Source organism: Pseudonaja textilis, chromosome 1, assembly GCF_049901715.1.
Source record: "Pseudonaja textilis isolate UNSWEBS1 chromosome 1, rPseTex1.2, whole genome shotgun sequence".
Classification (NCBI taxonomy): Eukaryota; Metazoa; Chordata; class Lepidosauria; order Squamata; family Elapidae; genus Pseudonaja; species Pseudonaja textilis.
The window spans coordinates 1,281,681-1,304,380 of NC_141990.1; the positions used below are offsets into that span (position 1 = coordinate 1,281,681).

The 22,700-nt window shown below is 50.5% G+C and overlaps 1 protein-coding gene across 1 annotated transcript in view; it reads right to left on the minus strand.

Annotated features, from left to right (window-relative positions):
• Nucleotides 1-9,498: 9,498 nt before the first annotated feature.
• Nucleotides 9,499-22,700, minus strand: part of PHF12 (PHD finger protein 12) — a 60,924-nt gene continuing 47,722 nt past the window's right edge. The window contains 6 exon segments of the mRNA XM_087924163.1: nt 9,499-10,872; nt 13,517-13,655; nt 13,814-13,896; nt 14,171-14,269; nt 16,681-16,827; nt 18,090-18,209. Of these exon segments, the coding sequence (XP_087780289.1) occupies nt 10,505-10,872; nt 13,517-13,655; nt 13,814-13,896; nt 14,171-14,269; nt 16,681-16,827; nt 18,090-18,209 (956 nt within the window). The 3' untranslated portion in view covers nt 9,499-10,504.

Sequence of the window (22,700 nt, forward strand, 5' to 3'; positions counted from 1 at the left end):
CGCCGGTTTGCTGGGCGCCGCCATCTTGTTTTGATGAAAAAGTGCTTCCGGTGAGCTTTTCCGGGTAGAAAGCGGCGTTTGGGTGCTGAAAGAATCCTCGCGCCTTAGTTTCATCACAGGGGGCTTGAACGAAACTAAGGCGTGAGGATTCTTTCAGCACCCAAGGCAAGGCGAGCCGAGCGGCCGTCCCGAAGCCGTCGCGAAGCCCATCGACGCAGGTACAAAGGAGGAGTTGAAGGTGGCGGGGAGAAGCGGGGGATGGCTGGCTGGCCGGTCACTCGGCTCACCTTGCCATGCGCGCTGATGCCGGTACCGGGCCGCGGATGATTTTGTGATGCTGGTACCAGGCTGCGGATGATTTTGTGATGCTGGTACCGGGCCGCGGCACAAAAAATGGTTGGGGATCACTGGTGTAGATGACCATCTGGCAAGATTCTGTCTCTGGGTATGGAACAATACCCAGAAATCTCCTGGGTGGAATCATTGTCTGTCCTTTTTTTTCCCTCCTTTGTCCTGACCATTCCTGATTCACCTCCGTGCCCTGCCCTACAACTGGTCAAGCCTGACTTGTGACGCACCTCTACTTGCAACCTGACAGCAGAAGGAAAAAAGGTGAGGGGGGAATTGCTTGGAATGTATTGGGAGCTGGGAGGGAGGCCGTAGTGACAGGAACTGGGTGAGATGATTCCTGCTTGACCCAGAGCTAGCTTTGCTTCTTCTGTACCTGCATGGATCTATCAGTAAAGTTACATACTCTTGGTAAAATAATGTCCTGGGAGCTGCTTCTTCTGCTAATGGGACGGTTGACCCAACCACAATTAAGCCCCAAATTTCTGCGGCTAAGCAAGACAATTGCAAAATGAGTTTGGCCACATTGGTTGACTTTCCCCCCCCCCCACAGTTGTTAAGCGAATCCATGCAGTTGTTAAATGAGTTACGCAGTCGTTAAGCGAATCTGGTTTCCCCATTGACTCTTTCGGTTGACGAAAAGGGGACCAGAGGACTCTGCAACATTGCAACCATCCTAAATACAAGTCATTGGCTAAAGTGCCTGAATTTGGATCCTGTGACTGTAGGAACGGATGCAAAACGGATGCGTGAAAAAACATTCATTTTTTTCCCAGTGTCGTTGTAACCTTGAACCGTCACTAAACGAATGCTTGTAAGTCAAACACTACCTATAATAAGAGTAGCACAGAGTTATCACCTGGTCGTGCGTTTCTCAAAACAAATCTCTATGGAAGTTATCGGACATCCACCTTAGTACAACGCACCGAGCCATGTGCGGAATTGTGCACTGGGGAAACAACAAACCCACTTCATCAAGACAGGGTGTGAGGAGAACAAACCCACTTGGGCCAGAATCGGCACTTCCACCTACATTTGAAAGAGCCAGGCCCCTCTTTTGAGGACAGCAAAGGCCACATTTTGGACAGAGAGGACCACTGGTTTGAAAGGGGGCAGCGGGGGGTGTTCAAGAGGTCATCTTTGTCAAAATTAAAACAGCCCTCTCTCCACAGAGCGGAGGGATACAACCTCGTCTACCTCCAGTCTACAACACGGTCCTTTCCGGCAGTTCCATGAAGGATCCACACCCATTTGCACCACTCAGGTGACCCTGAGGACACAGAGAGACCTCCAAGTGGCCGGAAGGACCCTGTAGATCAGGGGTGTCCAACCTTGGCAACTTTAAGACTTGGGGACTTCCACTCCCAGAATTCAACTTAAGACTGGGGACTTCCACTCCCAGAATTCAACTTTAAGACTTGTGGGCTTCCACTCCCAGAATTCAACTTTAAGACTTGTGGGACTTCCACTCCCAGAATTCAACTTTAAGACTTGTGGGACTTCCACTCCCAGAATTCAACTTTAAGACTTGTGGGGCTTCCACTCCCAGAATTCAACTTTAAGACTTGTGGGGCTTCCACTCCCAGAATTCAACTTTAAGACTTGTGGACTTCACTCCCAGAATTCCTCAGCCAGCAAAGCTGGCTGAGGAATTCTGGAGTGGAAGTCCACAAGTCTTAAAGTTGCCAAGGTGGACACCCCTGATCTACAGGGATGCAAAGGACCAGCTGTCTGCAAGGCGTGAAAATCCTTCCTTTCCCCACCATCCAATCGGAGCTGAAGAAGCTTCTGGGATGAGAAACGAAAATCCAGAAAGTCCAGTTGACTTTGGCACGGCTCAAGAAGATATTTAGAGACATTCCAGGCCACGGTGACCTGTAGAATCCTTCAAGCCACCACTCCATGATGGTTTGGTCAAGATATGGACAGAAGAAAGACCATCCTAGTGATGTGGCATTGATAACATCCCCCTCAGGTGGGCTCGCAACTGGCTGGCAAACCGTACTCAACGAGTAGCCCTCAACGGGTCTATGTCTACCTGGAGGGAAGGAAGCAGTGAGGTGCCACAAGGTTCTGTCTTAGGCCCAGGACTCTTCAATATCTTCATGAAGGACTTAGAGGAGGGAATAGAAGGGGAACTTACCAAATTTGCAGATGATACTAAGCTGGCGGGAATAGCCAACACCCTAAAGCAGGGGGTCTCCAACCTTGGCTACTTTAAGACTTGGGGACCCAAGTAGCGTCCGCATACCTACACCAGGGAGTGGGTAGAATTCCTGCGAAGGAGTTGGTTTCTTCAGCGTAGAGACTGGCTAAAATGGGGCACACAGGTGTACCCAGGGAGCAACCGTAGTATTGTCTGTCGAAACCTTTGTGGTATTTGGAACAGGTAATGGTCAGGCTACCTAGGTCAAATGACAAAGCATAGCTACTCAGGGTTGTTGAACGTTGGGAATTTAAAGAAAGTAACGCGGGAAGAAAATGAACTCGTTTTGAGCTGTGGTGCTAGAGAACTCCGGCGTACTCCTTGGCGTGAGGCACACGTACACAGTGCGTGGCGTAGCTGAGCCGGGGCAAGGGCTCGCTTGCCAACAGAAAGGGCTGCGTGTGTGCCATCTCTGGCACGCATGCCATAGGTTTGCCATCACAACCCTTATACCATTCTGGACAAAAATCTTCCAGTCTCTTCTTGAAAACCTCCAGTGAGCTAGAACATCCACAGCTTCTGGAGGCCAGCTGTTCCACTGGCTGCTCTCACTGTTAAGGAAGCATCTTTTAAGTTCTAGGTTGCTTCTAGGTTTAAGTTCTAGGTTGCTTCAGCCTGGTTCATTATGTGGGCTGGGCTGGGCTGAGCTGTGTCACAATCTGTGGTTCTACGGCAGTCATTGCTTCACTGCGGCGTCAGCAGCTTCAGTTCTTGGAACACGGATGAAGGTATTATTGGAGCGATGTCACAAGAAGCCACAGATTTATCCAGACCCAGTTAAATCGTTTCCAAACCTTGCCGTGGGTTCTTCGTGGGATGGGTGTTGTCAAACAAAGGAAGCCGGTCAGGCGGTTGGAGGTTTTGCAATGTTGCAGGTGACCCATTTGATACCTCGGAACACCGGCCTTAGTGGGGTTCCTTCCTTGTGGGGTTTTAGGGAGTCCCTATATGCATGGAGTGGCTTCTCCGGGGTAATTTCCCCAGTTCTGCAATCCCAACAGAACAGACACGGACTTCGGAGAGGAAATTAGGACTGCAGAAAAAACAATGGCTACCCACCTGCCTCCCATGGAGGACCTGTATATCCTGCACTGAGTCAAAAAGAGGGCTGGGAAAATGTCTACACACCCCTCACACATCCCGGACATAAACTGGTTCAACTCCCACCCTCAAAACGACGCTATAGAGCCCTGCACACCAGAACAACTAGACACAAGGAGAGTTTTTCCCCCAACGCCATCACTGTGCTGAACAAATAATTCCCTCAACACTGTCCTACTTAGAAAGCCTGCACTATTATTACTGTTAATCTTCTCGTCACTCCTTATCGCCCATCCCCTCCCACTTGTGACTGTATGACTGTAACTTTGTCGCTTGCATCCTTGCAATTTATACTGATTGTTTCCTGGTATGATTTGATGGCTTATTGTACCCTGTGACTATCATTAAGTGTTGCACCTGATGATTCTTCACTCTTGACAAATGTCTCTTTTATGTACACTGAGAGCATTTGCACCAAGACAAATTCCTTGTGTGTCCAAACACACTTGGGCAATAAATAATTCTATTCTGTTCTATTGATTTTATTCTATTCTATACTATACTATTTCTATTCTATTCTAATTCTATTCTATATTCTGTTCTCATTCTATTCTAATTTCTATTCTACTCTAGTCTATTCTCTATCCCGCTCCATCCCATCCCATCCCATCCCATTTAAATTCTATTCCTATATCTTTCTATTCTATTCTATTCCATTCTATTCTATTCTAACTATGACTATCATTAAGTGTTGTACTGATTGATTCTTGACGCTTGAAGAATTTATCTTTTCTTTTATGTGCACTGAGAGCATTTGCACCAAGACAGATTCCTTGTGTGTCCAAACACACTTGGGCAATAAATAATTCTATTCTATTCCTTATTCTATTCTATTCCTTATTCTATTCTATTCTATTCTATTCTATTCTATTCTATTCTATTCTATGCCTTATTCTATTCTATTCTAATTCTCTATCCCACCCCATCCTATTTAAATTCTATTCCTGTATCTTTCTATTTTATTCTGTTGTATCCTCTGACTATAATTAAGTGTTGTACTTGATGATTCTTGACTCTTTGACAAATGTATCTTTTATGTACATTCATTTAGTGACCAAAGTCGCAACGGCACTGAAACGGGGGACCTGGCTATTTTTCTTCACACTTACGATAGTTGCAGCATCCCCGGTGTGTGTGTGTGTGTGTGTGTGTGTGTGTCACCTGATCAAAATTGGGACGCTTGGCAACTGACACAGGTTTATGACGGTCGCAGTGTCCTGGGGTCGTGTGATCTGCTTTTGTGACCTTCGGGGAGGCCAGATTAACCACCATGTTTTTGACTTAATGAGAGCAAAGCTTCACTTAACAATTGTGGTTCAGAAAGCGTTCTGATCCAGGCTACGTCAAACTTAATAAAACACCAACTGAATATTGAAAAGCAAAACCCGTTTTAATGCGACGCTGGGAATTACTTGCATTCCCAGCCAAAACTCATTAGACAACAGTTCCTCCGATAAGAGCACACCTTTCAACGGTGTTGAGTGCTGCCAAGGAACAGAACTCCAATTAAGGCTCACATAAACCAACCCTAATACCCAGAAAAACTGACCAGAGTACAGAGCTTCACGAAGGACTTAAGAGATTACTGTACTGCTTTGCTTCCTGCAAAGGTTTCGTCATCTTGGCCTGACTTTTTTATCCCTTATGGGAGGGGCAGTCACCTCCCAGCCTTACGTCCGAGTCGTCCCTTGTCTCAGCTGCTCCCGCCTTCTAGCAGCTCTGCGCACACGCGCACTTGGAACAGGCTCCCTCTGCTCCTCTGCCTTGCTGCTGCCAGACTCCAGAGGCAGCACCCCACTCTGAGACGGTCCTGGCTCCATCCCTGCAGCGGACGCAGGACCTTCATCCGAGTCCTCTCCAGACTCCTGGACTGGTCCTCTTTCTTCCTCACCGTCCAATTCCGCCGCCTTCTGCACCGGCTGCCAGCGAACCACCACAGAAAGGTTTCAAAATAGGGCATAAACTCACTTAAACTGTCTCGGCTAACAACAGAAATTTGGGGACATCATTACGGTTGCAAGCCGCAGTGGGATCCTACCTGTTCTACTACCGGTTTGGCGATCGCGCGCGCCTTTTCCCCACACCAGCTGAGGCCCCGCAGCACCGATCAGCTGAGAGAATAAAGAAGAGGAAAGCGCAGGGGCGAGAGAAGAGCTGATCTTGCACTTTTCTTTTTCCTCTCAGCTGATCGTCGGAGGCCTTTTTTTTTTTTTTTTAAACTACCGGGCCGAACCGGTAGCATACCACTCCTGGTTGTAAGGCTACCTGCACTGCAGCTTGTCCATGGCATCACCCTTCCGTAACGGTTGCAATTGGTCGATTACCATTTTTTCCTTAAAACCGCTCGTAGCATTGAAGTCGTCTGCGTTCGGGATAATTGGGCCTCTTTTATCAGTCAAGAGAGAGAGAAAAAAAAAAGAATACAAAAATATACAACCAATTACACATGTTACGTCTAGGTCGGAGTTCCCCCCCAACGTGTCCGGCTTTGCAAGGACCAGCGGGAGCGTGAGATGGGTCCAGGGGTGTGATTCCAACCCGGTGTAACAACCGGTTTGGTGAGCACGTGCGCCCCCGTCTTTTAAACAGCCCGTTTTCACCTCCGACTGCAGCCCGTGGAGGCACGGCCGAACCGCTCTGCCATGCGAATCGGCTGTGCTCTAAGCCAGTGGTTGCCAACTGGAGAGCTGGGGACCACTGGCGGTCCGCAAGAAAGTTTTGGTGGTCCGCAGAGAAATGTCCCCCCCACCCCTCAAAGCAATTAATCCAGGATGTGCAGGAACACAAGGCTGCGCCGCCCACCCATCCACGGGACCCTCACCCTTTGGCCGAGCGCAAACCTTACCTTGAGTAGAGCCACACGAGAACTGGAACTGGAAGGTAAGACCAACGGCAGGGGAGGGAAATCCGCCCCTGGGGTGGCTTGCGGACGATGGTGGGACCGTCGGTGCCCTATTCCAGAGCTGCAGGAGTCCCAGGACTGGTGCTTGGGTCACTCTGGAGCAGCTCCTCCAGTCCGTGGCAGGCCGGTGTAACCGGGTGGAGGAGCAGCTACTCCGGGGTGGCCCAAGGGCCAGTCCTGGGTCTCCTGCAGCTCTGGAATATGGCACCGACTTTCCCACCAACGTCCGCAAACCACCATCCGTCAAAATATCATCTTAGAGGTCCGCGGGATTTCAAGTTATACGAGTTTGTCGGTCCCTGAGGTCCAAAAAGTTGGCGACCCCTGGACTAGATTACAGATATAATTTTTTTTCCATTTGATTTGACATAGCCAGGAAGTCTGCAAAGTCTGCATTATTGGTTCTATTAACACACACACACACACACACACAGATGTACATACACAGAAAAGCACGCACGGTCATCTCCATTTGCACCAACTTTTTCCCTTCCCTTCCCGTGGGACCAGTTTAAATGAGGTTGTCACACACCCACACGCCACTTTGTACAGGGAAAACAGAAACAAAGAATACACGTGCCTCCTTCTTATCACATCGGGAAGATTTGTTTTGTGTTCTCATCTTTCGAAAAAGTTTCCCAATCGCCTGGTGTCATTAGCACTTAATTTCTCCAAATCTTGATTGGCATCTCTTGGCTAAAGTTCAGTCCGGGAATTGCATGTGGGAAGTCTAGAGAAAAGAAGGACCAGGGGAGACAGGATGGCAGAGTCTTCCAATATTTGAGGGGCTGCCCCCCCAAAGAAGAAGTGGGTCAAATTATCCCCCAAAGCCCCTGAAGGCAGGACAAGAAGCAACGGATGTACTAATACCATTCTATGAAGCCTTGGTAAGGCCAGTCTTGGAATACTGTGTCCGGTTTTGGTCCCCACACTATAAAAAAAGATATTGAAACTCTGGAAAGAGGGCAGAGAAGAGCAACCAGGAGGATGAGGGGACTGGAGGCTGAAACATACGACGGACGGTTGCAGGAACTGGGCCTGGCTGATCTAGGGAAGAGAAGGACCAGGGGAGACAGGAGAGCATCTTCCAATATTTGAGAGGGTCAAATATTCCAATATTTGAGGAGGGGGTCAAACTATTCTCCAAAGCATCCGGAGGCCAAACAAGGAACAATGGATGGAAACTGACCAAGGAGAGATTCAACCTGGAAATAAGGAGGAATTTTCTGGGAACAATCAACTGATGGAACATAAGTTGCCTTCAGAAGTTGTGGGAGCTTCATCCCTGGATGCTTTCAAGAAGAGACTGGACTCCCACCCGTCAGACATGGTGTAGGGTCTCTTGGTTGGGTGGAGGGGGGGGGGTTGGAGTGGATGACCTAGAAGGTCCCTTCCAACTCTGATTATCTATCTGTTAAACTAACCAAGGGAAAAAGCAACCTGGAATTATGGAGAAACTTCCTCACCAGTGGAACAGCTCGCCACCAGAAGCTGCGGCTGCCCAGGTCAACCCTGAACTACAAATATTCTTCCGATTCAAATTCTGGGAGATCCTGGGTGCTTCCTGTGAGCTTGGTGGGTCTTCTTGGGAGACTTTTCATGACCCCCAACCAGGTAACATGGGAAGAGGGTCCTCGGCTCACCGAGGCCGCTTGGTATGCGAGGTTTGGGCGGCCCGGCACTCTCTCTCCCGGAGAAACCTTGACCTCGAACCCCACCGAAGTCTCAAGTCTGGAGCAATGCTGGACTTTTTGACTTGGGTGACGGGGAGCAGAGTTGGAGCCACGAGGCTGAGGGGCTCCGGGCCTGGAGAGACCGATGTTGGTCCTCCTGGAGTTGCCCCTTTGGAACCAAGATCTTTTTTTGGCCAGGTGACTTGTTGGGATCACTTTCAGCTTGCCCGAGAGTACCTGGGCATAAGAAAGGAACATGTCGTCAACTCATAAGACGTTTTCTATGCCTGTTTTATAGTTGCCAACGGAAAGAAGTGGGGGAAGAGTTTCAAAGAGGAGGCGGCAGTGTGGAATCGAAAGAACATCCCACTCGTATTTTCTTCGAAGACGGATTGGATGGCTGCGCAAAAATCTAACTGGAGAGCATGACCGATGACTCTTGGCTATGGGCGTGTCTTTTTGGGAGAATATGAACGGGGATACACCCAGAGGGGTGGGGGACAAAACCAGGGTCAAGGGTGATGGTCAATTACGTGTCCAAGAGTTGGCTGCGCCCAGGTCGTACCGACACGTTAACTCCCAATAAATCCTTCTGGAATTTGGGACGTTTGGCTCGGGACTCCGGGTTTGATCGAATTCTCGTGGCACTAACGTCAGCCGGGAGGGTTTCTGAACTGGCAGGCCGCTCAACCGGGCAGGAACAGGGTGGTTTGATTAATCAGAGGGTAACTGTCAGAATCCTGACACATATACATGCCCTCGGGGGAACTTCCATCATGGCGCCCCATCTTCAGTGGTTAAAATAAGGGCTACGTGAGGAAGCGTCCAGCCCTCCTGATCTGGGCACTAAGAATGCCAGGGGGGGTGGGGGACGTGTGTGTGTGGACCGTGATGGAGCCAGGGCTGAGCAGGGCGGGGCTGTTGGGGAGCGATCCCATCCGACGGGCGGGGCGGGGGTTGTTGGGCGGTGGCGGCCAGGATTCGTGGCCCCTTGACGGGGCGTCTCGACAGACAGGCAGACACCAGCGAGGGCCGTATTTTGTAGTTTTATATACAGAATACAGGAAAAAAAGTTTCCGTAAAGCCTAAAACATAGCAATTACTTCTGTACATTAGAACTCAGCTGCTGAGAGAACAGGGCGGGTGGGTGGGTGGGGAGGAAGGGGAGAGGAGAGGGGAGGGGAGGGGGAAGTCTTGGAACAGAAGGGCAAAAAACAGGGATTACGACAAAAAACGCTTTGCTACAATTAAGACAACCGGAGGCAACGTCATACCACATGTACCACTGTACATAGCTTTTAAAAAACACTGAAAAAAATGCCATCAGTTGATGTATTTACACAGCGCCCAAAATACTTCTCGTCATCGGAAAACAGGTGTGTATGTGTGTGTGTGTGTGTGTCTGTGGTTGGGGAAATGATGCCGGGGGAGGGGGAAGAGACCTGGGTCCTCCCTGCCCAGCCCCAAAAGGACCGGGGAGGGGGGCAGGAGAGGGAAGAGGCACAGAATGGGGGCATCGAGGTGGGGAGGGGGAAGGAAGGAAGGAAGGAAGGAAGGAAGGAAGGAAGGAAGGAAGGAAGGAAGGAAGGAAGGAAGGAAGGAAGGAAGGAAGGAAGGGGACAAAAAGAAAAAATAACCGGCATGGGAAAAGCACACTTTTACATTAAATAAAACAATGATAGTTGGATAGATTTTTGCTGTATGAAAACTGTATTTCTCTCTCTCTCTCTCTCTCTCTTTTTCAATATAAAAACTATTGTCACTGGCACAAAATAGAACAAGTTTTTTGTTTTGTTTTTTTTGGGATTATTTTACAACGGCGTGGGAATGCTTCCCGTGGCTGCCGCCCCCCCGCCCCCCCTCCTCTTCAACCCAGCAGAGAGCCTCCGCGCGTGGCAGTTTCCTTTTTCCTTTTTTTTGTCTTTTTGTGTGTGTGTGTGTCTTTTAAATGAAATGTATAGTACAAATATATGTGCAAATGCCCCTAAAACTTGAGCAAAAACCATTTAAAAAATAAAATAAAATTTAAAAGTTCTTCATTTCATGCAAAGGGCACCCAAAGTCTGCAGCTCCCCCCCTCACGTAGGAAAAAGGGTGGGGGGAAAGAGAGAAAAAAAAAAAAAAAGGAAAAGAAATGCGGACAGACGTGGTCGGGGGTTTGTGTCAAATAGGCGTCTCTGATCCGGGGGGGCGCAGGGCGGGGCAGGGGGGGGGGAGAGGGGAGGGGCTTCTCCCCGCTCCGTCCCACTCCTCCCCGGGCCGCCCCACGGGCTCCTATGGCACTGAGTTGGGCTGGAGCACGGCGGCCTGGTGTCCCCTGGGCGACAGCTTCTCCTCCAAGTCCGTCTCCGGGGCGAAGGCCGCGGCGGCGTCCACTTTGGGCGGCTTGGTTGCAAACTCGGTGACGCTGAAGACGAACTGGAGGCAGCCGAGCTTGATGTAGCTGCCGTGGTGCAGGAGGGCCGTGCCTTCCCAGCCGGCCCCGCTGCCCCCAATCAGGCTGGAGCTGCTGGCTCTGCAGCCGCAAGGCGGCTGGGGCTGGCCCTGGGCCTGGGCGCGCATGGCGGCCGTCTCTTCGCTGGGCGGCGCCGGCAGCAGCGGCACCGGCTCTTCCTCTGGCAGCTTCCGGTTCTTGTGGCGCTCTGCAGGGGGGGAAGAGGTGGAGGATGGAGGCCGAGGGGAAGACGGGCGGCGGCGCCCCAGACAATCCCACTTGCGCGCCCCCCCCTCCCGCCCCCACCCCCCCGTTTAATGGCAGGGTGTCCTCGAATTAGGAGCGCAATATTATAGCCGGTGGGAAGATGGGCGGCCGATACATTTTAGACGTAATAAACATGATCGATAGCACAAAATAAAAATTAAAACAAAAAATGCTATAAAGTTAAATTAAGTTAAAATAACCAAGTAAAATATAAAACAGGGAATAAAATTAAACATTAAAATAACAAACTAAAATTGACATAGGATTAAAAATTAAATTAACATTAAAAATAACAAATAATAAAAAAATTAAATTAAAAATAAAAATAACAAATAATGAAAAAATTAAATTAAAGTTAACAAAATAAAAGCTAACATAAAGAATACAATTCAAAATTAAATTGAAATAACAAAATAAAAGCCAACATTAAATAAAAAATAAAAAATAACATAAAAGGAAATACAAAAATTAAATTCAAATAACAAAATAAAAATGTCCTAAAGTAAATAAAAATTAAATTAAATTAAAATAACATAAAATAAAAAAATAACATAAAGGTAAATAAAATAAAAAAATTAACTTAACATAAAATAAAAAACACAAAACAATTCAACAACCATTACCACTGCTAAGCAAGACAGTTGTTGAGTGAATTGCGTCTCATTTTACAAGATTTCTGCCCCAGTTGTTTAGCCAATCACTGCAGTTGTTAAGTGACTCTGTCATTAAGTGAACAGCGATGAAGTTAGTCGTTAAGTGAATAACGAGGAAGCAAAAGGAGAGAATGCTGGGAAACGGTGTGGAAAAGCGGATGCCCATACGTGAGACTATCTCTGCCCATAAAAGGACCGACAGCAAGGAGGTTGGCAGGGGAGGGTCAGCACCGAGATTATGGGATGGATTTTCCCCAGGGCTTGAAGGGGCGGGGCAGGGCTTAAGGAGACCCACTTCTCGGGGGTCTTGGGGTAATGGGGGTCATGAACCTCCAAAGACCGGGGCAATCTGCATCGGAATGAAACGGAACAGAATGAGCTGGAAGGGGCCTTAGAGGTCTTCTAGTCCAGCCTCATGCCCGTGACGGCAAACCTATTTGTGTGGGCACGCGAGCCCCAGGCAAACTTACCTCGCTGCGCAGGCGCGCGCCTCCCGGCTGATTTTCGGACCTTTTTCGCTTCCCAGAAGCTCCAGGGAAGCCTCTGCAGCCTTTGCAGGCCGAAAAACAGGCCCGTTTTGTCACTTCCTTTATTTCCGGAAATACCCAAAGTGACGAAACGGGCCCGTTTTTCGGCCTCCAAAAGCTGCAGAGGCTTCCCTGGAGCCTCTGGAAGATCGAAAAAGGCCCCCAAATCAGCTGAGAGGCGCGCACATGCGCCGTTCAGGTAAGGGAGCAGTGCGGGGGGTGTCATGTGCAGATGTGCAGGGGGAATGGGTGGGGGGCATGCATTGCCTTCTGGGTGCTGGCACGTGAGCGCGCGCAATTTTCGGCACAGGAGCCCCAAATGGTTAGACACCACTGAGCTAAACCGTCTCAGGTAAGTGACGGGCATCTGGGCCAGACAGCTCTTGAGGCGCCGAGAACTGAAGTTCCTGATCCCAGAGTGTGGGTGGCGTATAAATTTGATCAATCGACGGATCGATCCTGTCATTTTGGCCACCCCCCCAAGAAAACAGAAGCCCAGGAGGAGCCCAGGACCTTCATGATGACTGCCAACTGGGTCCCTCAGGCCTTCCGCCCACACCTGCTCGTGCGTAACTGACACCTGCCATGTCGCAAAGAGGAGGGGGAAGAGGTTTCAGGCACAGGCGGCCCTTGACTTATAACAGTTCATTTAGTGACCGCTGGAAGTTACGCCGGCGTTGGGAAAAGGGACGTGGGACCAGGTTTTTTTTTTCTTCTTCACACTTAACAACCATTGCACCATCCCCCCCCCCGTGGTCACGTGATCAAAATCCAGAGGCTTGGCAACGGATTCGTATTTATGGCGGTGGAAGGGTCATGGGATTTCCCCTTTTGTGACCAGCCAAGTCCACGGGGAAGCCAGATTCACGGAACAGCTGCGTGACTAATTTAATCCCTGCAGTGATTCACTTAACAACGGTGGCAGAAAAGTTCATCCGGTGGGGCAAAAGCGTCTTCTGTCTTGCTTAGCGACAGAAATGTTGGGCTCAGCTGTGGCCGTAAGTCGAGGACTACCCGTAACTCAAGGCAGCAGACATCCTAAACCCCCCTTCCCTCTCCTCAGCCGTGGTCATAAGTCAAGGGCCACTCAACTCAAGGCCACAAACATCCCTCATCTTCCTTCCCTCTCAACCGTGGTCGTAAGTAGAGGACTACATATATCGAAACTCTAGAAAGGGACGGAACCCGCAGCAGCCAGCTCCATGGGTTGGGCATTGAGCGGGACGAGTGAGCTACGAATGGCCACCGATGCAGGGACCTCATTGAGCAACGGTTCTGCTGTGCGGGACGGCCATGACGGGGAGCAAGCCAGCATCAGTCATGGGAACTCCAGGGTTGCGCTTTGGGCAAGTGTGTGTGTGTGTGTGTGTGTGTGTAAGCATCGCTCAGCCACCAGGGAACTTACTGATCACGCTCTGCACTTTGGCCACCATGCTGCTGGGCGGGACGAAGGCCGCCTTCTCCGAGAAGTCGCACGAGTAGAGGACGTTGTCCACCGTGGTGCCGTGCTCGCTGTAGTTGAGCAGCTCGTAATGCTTGGTGTTCTGCGGGAAGAAACTCGGTTGTACCGGGGGAGGTGGGGGGAACCAACAGGGGGCAGTGGGGGGTCTCGTCACCCTCCCCAGACCCTTCCGCCCACCTGCCTATGCCCACCCCAAAAGCAGAGAGCCGGGACCCGCCTTCCCTCTTTCCGGACTCTTACCTCATCGTAGAAAATGCAGGCGTGTTTGCCCGAGACGTAGTTGCAGTGACCGTAGTTTGTAAGGCACACATCCATGTCTGCTCCTGCCAAACGAAGGAGTGGGGGGTCAGGACCCCAATCTGGGAGGGGGCTCACAGGTGGGCCATGCCCACAACCGAAGGCCTGGAGGAGGGAGCGGGGTCAGGCCTCGGATAAGTCTCCCTTCTGCGTTTCTTGCGCAGAAATCATGCTTTATCCGCTATCTGGTGGGTGACTTTCCTGGGGGAGAGAAAGCCCCAGGAATGCTCCCCCGGGGCTCTTTCCCTGCCTCCTCCTCCTCCCCACACCTGCCGGCCATGCAGAGAAACCAGCCCTTGCCTGTCCCGATGTAGAGGGTCCGATAGCACATGTTCACCGCGCTGCCCGAGCCTAGGAGTGGGTAGAAGACTGCCCGGGCCTGCACCTCTTTCCTGTGTCCTGCAAAGGCAGAAAGATGCCCTGGGTGCCAAGCATCTCCCCGTGCCAGGCACGGGACGCTCCGTTCTGAATGCAACCCCCTCCCCCCCCGTTAGATTTGGAAGCCATATTGAGACCAGATGCTCCCACACCGACACATTTTAAGCCTGGGAAAGTGGGAGGGGGGAAGTTCTGGGAGTGGATGGAGTTAAGACATAACAAACATTCTTTTTTCTAATTCAAGGTCATGTGATTTCTGCACCTGGGTGAGAGGACGTCTCAAGTGGGGACGGACGGTGATTGGGCCATGTGATGCGATGACGGGTGACAGGGGGTGGATTTGTAGGTTTTTTTTACTTATTGCGAGGAAACCTGGAACTTTCACATTCAGGATTCCCCAGTTGTGCCAGTTTACTCTCCAAATAAAAAAAGAACTTTTGAGAAGATGTCTGTCTCGGAGTTATTGGGCAGAATGGAGGGCTGCTGGAACGCTGAAACCTCCCCCCGCCATCCCCGCACCAATCGCCCCTGGGAAGAATTAGGGTGGGCTCCGCTTTCCCTCCCCAGGAAAAAGTTGAGCCCTTGCTTAACCCTCCCAGTCCTTTCTGCCAATGGCGGAGTAGAAAGCTCAGCCGAGCCCGTCTGCTGGAAGGAGTGGGCCCTTGGGGGGCGGGGAGAGGGGTCCCCAACCTATGGAACGCAGCCTATTGGGTGCATGCATGTGAGTCGCACAGCCCCATTCGCACAGCGTCACTGCAAATGTGGGCCCCTGTGGCTCCACTTGCGCAAGCAACTCCTGGGCCCCCTTATGCAAAGAAGGGGTGTTCGTGCACCCCCCCCCCCACACACAGATGCTTTCCCCTCCCACAGAACCACCCCCTCTTTTCCCCCTTCCCCACTCCTGGCCGTCAACCCAGAAAGATGGGAGAACTCTGATCTAGACTCCTCGGGCTAAGGGCACCAATGTTCAAAGGCAACGCTAGAACAATCCGGAAGCAGCGGGGGCATCCAAGGGGTCCGAGGAGGAGGGCAGAGCAGCAGCGCCCAGAGCCCAGACGGGAGTGGAATGTCCCCTTGGCTGCGTGGACAGACTGGCAGACCTTTCGATGAGGGTTTAATTCACGTTTACAGGGGCACCCTGGTACTCAGCCGCTGCTTTGAAATTCATCGAATTTGCTACTCAATGTGTTTTAGGCGGGAAAATGTTGTCCCGTTACTCGTCGTTTGTTTGGTACTCCACGCACAAACTAGAATTGTGATGGCGAACCTATGGCACGTGTGCCGGAAGTGACATGCAGAGCCACTTTTGCCGACATGCGAGAGATTGGCCAGAAGAGCCCCACCTGCGCAAGCCCGCCCAAAAGCTGATTGTCAGCTGTGCGCATGCGCGGGGGTGCGGGAGATGCGTGTGCATGCACAGCGATGCATGGCGTGTGGGGGGCACGCATGTTGCCTTCTGGGTGCTAGTATGTGAGTGCGCACGCACAATTTTCGGCACAGGAGCCCCAAAAGGTTAGCTACCACTGAACTAGAACATGTCGGTGTCGGGTGCCTGGTGCCACGATGTTATTCCTGATGGGTACTTGTTGTTTTTGGTACTCATCGCGCCTCCTGGAACCAATTAAGGATGAGTACCGAGGTACCGCTCTGTAACTACTCTGAGCAGCAGTGGGCACCTAGCAGGCTCTCAGGAGTTGGCACTATTTTTGGGGGGAGGGAGGGAGGGAAGAAAGGAAGGAAAATAGAAAGAAACAGAGAGAGAAGGAAGGAAAGAAGAAGGAAGGAAGGAAAAAGAAACAAGAAAGAAGGAAAGAAGGAAAAGAGAAGGAAAAAAGAAAGGAAGGAAAAAGAAGGAAGGAAAAAGAAAAAAAGAAGGAAGGAAGGAAAAAGAAGTGGAAGGAAAAATGAAAAAGAAAAAGAAAGAAGGAAGGAAAAAGAGAGGAGGAAGGAAAAAGAAAGAAATAAAGAAGGGAAAAAGGAAGGAAGGAAAAAAGAAACAGAAGGAAGGAAAAAGAAAAAGAAAAAAGAAAGAAGGAAGGAAAAAGAAAGGAGGAAGGAAAAAGAAAGAAACAAAGAAGGAAGGTAAAAGAAAGAAGGGAAAAAAAGAAAGGAGGAAGGAAAAAGAAAAGGAAAAACGAAGGAAAAACGAAAGAAAGAAAGGAGGAAGGAAAAAGGAAGGAGGAAGGAAGGAAAAAAAGGAGGAAGGAAAAAGAAAAGAAGGAAGGAAGGAAGGAAGGAAGGAAGGAAGGAAAAAGAAAGAAGGAAGAGAAAACAAAAGAAAGCCAGAAAGACTTGGGGAGGGGGAGTAGAAACTGGGCACGTGCAAACGGATCTCCAGCCCCCAACTCTCTTTTCAAGCCCCCGCCCGCCCCAATTGCAGCAGCAGCAGTCCCCCAGGGAAAGCCAAGATGACGAAGGCCCGGGCGACCTACCTTCGGCGGGGATGCTGGCAGAACTGGGCGGGGGGCTTCCCACGCGGTCGGGCGCGGGCTGGGCTTTGGAGGTGAAGAGCTGGTGTATTCTCTGCAAGGCCAGGAACTTGATCAGTTTCTCATCCAGCATCCCGATCTCGATCTCTGCTAGCGAAAAGGCAAATGGGGGGAGGAGGTGAGGGGAAGGGGCCGATCAGTGGAGCGCCTGGACCGGGCCAAGGAGCCAACCCGAGGGCCTCCCAAGCCACCAACACTTGCCCAAAAGACGGGGTGTCCCCCGGAAGGAACCAAGAGGTGGGCAAGGCTGGCTCTTTGACCACACAACGATGATGAGAAGGGGGTCTGCTTCCTTTGCCAGCCTTCAACCTGCTTGGTGTGTCTGTGTGTTGTCCCAAAAGCAACTGGACTTTCTGGTTTTTCTTTGAAGACGTTTCACTTCCCATCCAAGCAGCTTCTTCAGCTCTGACCGGATGGTGAAGAAGGGAAGGATTTATGCTCCTTGCAGGCAGCTGGTCATTTGCCTCCTTTGAGAGGGTCGTTGAAGCCACTTGGAGGTTCATCTGTCTCTTCAGGGTCACCTGGGTGGTGCAAATGCAGGGGTGGAGCCTTCGCGGAACGGCTGGAAGGACCCTGTTGTGGAGTGGAGGCAGATGATGTCCTATCCCTCCCCCTCTGTGGAGGGAGGGCTGTTCCATTTGGACCCAGGTGGCCCCTTGGGCCCTTCTTCAATCCACGGGTCCTCTCTTCCAAACTGTGGACTTTGCTGTCTTCAGAAGAGCAGCCTTTGTCTTCTCAATGCAGGCGGAAGTGCCGAATCTGGTCCCGAGGGGTTCGTCCTCTTAGGTTGCGCCGTGCGCTTGAGAAGTAGCTGTTTTGTTTCCCCAGCGCCCAGATCCGCACACGGCTCACTGCATTGGACAAACACGGACCACGTTGCTCCGTTTCCCTCTGGGTGTTTTATCCTTGGGGTGGATAAGCTTCTGCCTTAGTCTCCTCTTGAAGTGTGTCCCTCTGTTGTGTTGGCTGAGCTCCAGTCTACAACACGGTCCTTTCAGCAGTTCCCCCAAAGGCTCCACAGCCATTTGCACCACTCGGGGGACCCTGAGGGACACAGACGATCCTCCAAGCAACCTCAAGGACCCTCTCAAAGGATGCAAATGACCAGCTTTGTCTGCAAGGAGTATAAATCCTTCCGTTCCCCACCCTCCAGTCAGAGCTGAAGAAGCTTCTTGGATGGGGAGCGAAACATCTTCAAAGAAAAAACAAGAACATCCAGCTGCCTCTTGGGAGGAAAAAGGCCCCTTTGGGACACCCGTGTCCTGGACGAGAATCTCCGTAGAGATTCAGCATGGTCGGCTGAGAAGCACTTGCCCTCCTGCAGAAACGAGACCTTCGCCCAGGATCCTCACCTCCGCTGCCGTCTATTAATGCCTTCACGGGACCTGCAGCATCCACCGCGGCTGAAGAATTGGAAGGGAGCGAGGAAGGGGTCGCTAAAGCGGGGAGGTGGCCGGGGCTGACCTTTCCATCTGGAGATGAGAAGAAAGCCAACACTTGGGTCAGGTTATGCTCAAATATCCCAGAGACTGCGAAATCAGTTGATCTGACTTAGCAGAATAGCAGAGTTGAAAGGGACCTTGCAGGTCATCTAGTCCACCCGTCCACCCCCCCAAGCAGGAGACCCTACACCATTTCTGACAGACCGCTGTCCAGTCTGCTCTTGAAACCTTCCAGTGATGAAGCCCCCACAATCTCTGAAGGGAAGATGTTCTATTGGTTGATTCTTCTCACTTGTCTATTTTATATATATCAAAGCGAAATTACCCCTCACGCATCATCACAAAATCTCCACAACCGTAAAGCCTACAAACTTGAAATTCAGCATGTTGGTTCCTCTTGGCTTCTAGGGGCTCCCTAAGAAAGGATTTTTCCAAAGGACCCTCAGAGCATTTAGAGTATTTCCATTATTATTATTATTATTATTATTATTATTATTATTAACACGCTCTGATGCTAAGGAGTTCTACTCCCCCTCCCCACCGGGAAAGAAATCTCTTCCAAATGCAAAACACAAGCAGAGGAGTTTCAGTTTCGGTTTCACAGCACCAAGCCGCTTTAGTCCAGAGCAGTTGCGCTAAGCCACACCCAGGCTCACACAGCAAATACCGTTTCAGTTTCCAAACAGCCCTCAACTCTCTCACACATTGACAGGACGCTAGCCAGGTGAATAGCCACGGAGGCTGGTAGGCAGAAGCAGATTTTTTTTTTCTTATTTTCCTCCCACAAAACTAAGCCTGACCACCTAGTTTCACAGCGAAGCACAGGGATCGAGCTAGTTATTTATATGTTGATCACCAAGCTAGTAGAATGAAAACTGATAAACGCGCGGAAATGGCTTTAATTACAGGTAGTCCTCAACTTATGACCTCCACCCCAAATTTCTGTTGTTAAGAGAGACAAGTTGAGCCTTGGCCCATTTTACGGCTTGCCTTGCTGCTGTTGTTAAGTGAATCATTTAAGCTGTTAAGGTTGCAAAGTGAATCTGGCTTTCCCCGCCCGCTTTGCTTTTGGCAGAAGGTCACAAAAGGGGATCCCGGGACACGGTGACCGTCGTAAATATGAGTCGGTTGCCAGGTTGCCAGTTTTGATCACGTGACCGTGCAGATGTTGCAACGGTCATTAAGTGTGAAAAACGGTTGTAAGTCCCTTTTTTCCAGGGCCGTTGTAACTTTGAACAGTTGCTAAACAAGCAGTTGCACCGTTAAGTTAGGAATACTTGTATATTTTGTCCCAAAGGTGCTTTTTCCAAGAGGCAGCTGGACTTTCTGGTTTTTCTTTGAAGATGTTTCACTTCTCCATCCCGGAAGCTTCTTCTGCTCTGACTGGATGGTGGGACTGAAGGGAAGGACTGATGCTCCTTGCAGACACAGCTGGTCATTTGCCTCCTTTGAGAGGGTCCTTGAGGCCGCTTGGAGGTTCATCCATATACTCAGGGTCAACCTCCAAGTCGCCTCAAGGACCCTCTCAAAGGATGGAAATGACCAGCTGTGTCTGCAAGGAGTATCAGTCCTTCCCTTCAGTCCCACCATCCACAGTCGGAGCGGAAGAAGCTTCCGGGATGGAGAAGCGAAACGCCTTCAAGGAAAAACCAGAAAGTCCAGCTGCCTCTTGGAAAAAGCACCTTTGGGACAGACAGGATCTGGATGACGGAGGATCTCTACAGATTCCTGTGTTTATTTCTAAGAGCTGTGGTGGCGCAGTGGTTCAAGGGCAGGACTGCAGGCTACTTCTGCTGACTGCTGTTTGCCAGAAGTTCCAAATCCCACCAGGCTCCAGGTTGACTCAGCCTTCCGTCCTTCCGAGGTGGGTCAAAGGAGGACCCAGAGTGTTCGGGGGCCAGAGGCTGACTCTGTAAACCGCTTAGAGAGGGCTGTAAAAACACTGTGAAGTGGTATATAAGTCTAAGTGCTATTGCTAAGTGGGAAGGAAGACGGGAAGGAAGGAAGGAAGGAAGGAAGGGAAGGAAGGAAGGAAGGAAGGAAGGAAGGAAGGAAGGAAGGAACAAAGGAAGAAAGGAAGGAAAATGAGGGGAAGGAAGGAAGGAGGGAGGGAGGGAGGGAAGGAAGGAAGGAAAGAAGGGAAATGAGGGGAAGGAAGGAGGGAGGGAGGGAGGGAAGGAAGGAAGGAAGGAAGGAAGGGAAATGAGGGGAAGGAAGGAAGGAGGGAGGGAGGGAAGGAAGGAAGAGAAATGAGGGGAAGGAAGGAAGGAGGGAGGGAGGGAGGGAAGGAAGGAAGGAAGGGAAATGAGGGGAAGGAAGGAAGGAGGGAGGGAGGGAGGAAGGAAGGAAGGGAAATGAGGGGAAGGAAGGAGGGAGGGAGGGAGGGAGGGAAGGAAGGAAGGAAGGGAAATGAGGGGAAGGAAGGAAGGAGGGAGGGAGGGAAGGAGGGAAGCCACAGTGGCACAGTTGTTACAATGCAGCATTGCAGGCTGACTTTGCCCACTAACCAGCAGTTCGAATCTCACCAGCTCCAAGTTGACTCAGCCTTCCGTCCTTCCAAGGTTGGTAAAACGAGGACCTGGATTGTTTGGGGGCCAGAGGCTGACTCTGTAAACCACTTAGAGAGGGCTGTAAAAGCACTATAAAGCGGTGTATAAGTCTGAGGCAGGGGTGGGCAAACTTTTTGGCTCGGGGGCCTCATTGACTTTTAAAATTTGACAGACAGGCCGCCACCTGGTGTCAAAATGCCTGTCATTACAAGTCAAAATCAAATGAATGCAATCATTCAATCATTCAGATCAAACCTTAATTCTGTACCAATCTTCGGCGGGCCGGATTAAAAAGACCAACGGGCCGGATGTGGCCCCCGGGCCGTAGTTTGCCCACCCCTGGTCTAAGGGATCTGGCTATTGCTATTAAGACACCCAAGGTATTACAAATGAGAATCAGCCAAAACCGGAGCAAAAGTATTTCTGGTTAGAAAAAAAAACCCGTCATTCTTCTGGCTTTTCAATCCAAATTTAGCTTCTGGGTTTATCTGTATATTCTGGGTTTATCTGTACATTAACCAAGTTCTCGGTGCTGCTAAAGCTCTCTTTGACATTCGTGGCAAGCTCCCTTCGGTCTCTCCAGATGCAAATAACACTACGGTGGTACCTCGGTACTCATCGATAATTCGTTCCGGATGATGCAACGGATTCTAAAACCGACGGGTGCTAAGAAAACCACGTGACCCGCTATTTCGGCTGGGGAAAAGTCAAGCGCCGCCGGGACAAGGTTTCTGTTCAAAAACCCGTCCAATACTGAATTTGATGAGTTTTGAAGCAGTTGAGTGTAATAAAGAAGTAAATAATTAATAACTATCCCACGAAGGTAGAGACGGTCCAGGGACTCTGCTTTGGGACGCATTGTTCTGATATCCAGGCTTCGTAAACCGCAATTATGCACAAACTTAGTTTAAAAACAAGACCTATTTTATTGCGACGCTGGGAATTGTTTTCATTCCCAGCTGGAATTAATCTCAAACTGTCCGCCCCGAGATAAGCACCCACCTTTCAGTTCTGTGGAACGCTGCCAAAGACAGAAGTATCCAATTAACTGGAAAAGGAACCAACCAAAGTACAAGAAAAACCAACCGAAGTATAAAGAGTTTCAACGATGACTTGGAACCGACGGAACGACTTTGCTTCCTGCAAAAGTTTTTGCATCTTGGCCTGACTTTTTTATGCCTTATGGGAGGGGCAGTCACCTCCCAGCCTTACTTCCGAGTCGTCCCTTGTCTCAGCTGCTCCCGCCTTCTAGCAGCTCTGCACAGACGCGCACTTGGAACAGGCTCCCTCTGCTCCTCTGCCTTGCTGCTGCCAGACTCCGGAGGCTCAGAAGGCAGCCCCCCACTCCCAGATGGTGCTGGCCCCATCTCTGCCTCGGATGCAGGGCCCTCGTCCGAGTCCTCCCCAGACTCCCAGACTGGTCCCCGTTCTTCCCCACTGTCTGACTACTGCCAGCGAACCACAACACGCATCCCCCCCTCAGGCACTTTGCCCACAAAGTGTCCACTTTGTGCCACACTGGTGTGGCTGAAACCGTGGAGGTCACCATCAACAGGCGAATCACCCAGGGGTCCGCAGCAAATCTGACTCCATTGGTTGCATTGGAAAGAGATAGCAGAACCAGAGAGTTGGAAGGGACCTTGGAGGTCTTCTAGTCCAACCCCTTCCTCAAGCAGGAAGACCCTACATCAGGGGTGTTCAAGATTGGAACTTTTAAGACCGGTGGACTTCAACTTCCAGAATTCCCCAGACAGCATGAGAGTTGAAGTCCACCGGTCTTAAAAGTTCCAATCTTGGACACCCCTGATGTAGGGTCTCCTGCTTGAGGAAGGGGTTGGACTAGAAGACCTTCGAGGTCCCCCACCCTACAACATTCCAGACCAACGGCTGCCTAAGTCTCTTAAAAGAGTTTTTTTAAAAAATTGCGCTTTTGAAAACAGAGGCTTTTATTCAGGATTTCTGACAAAGGGGC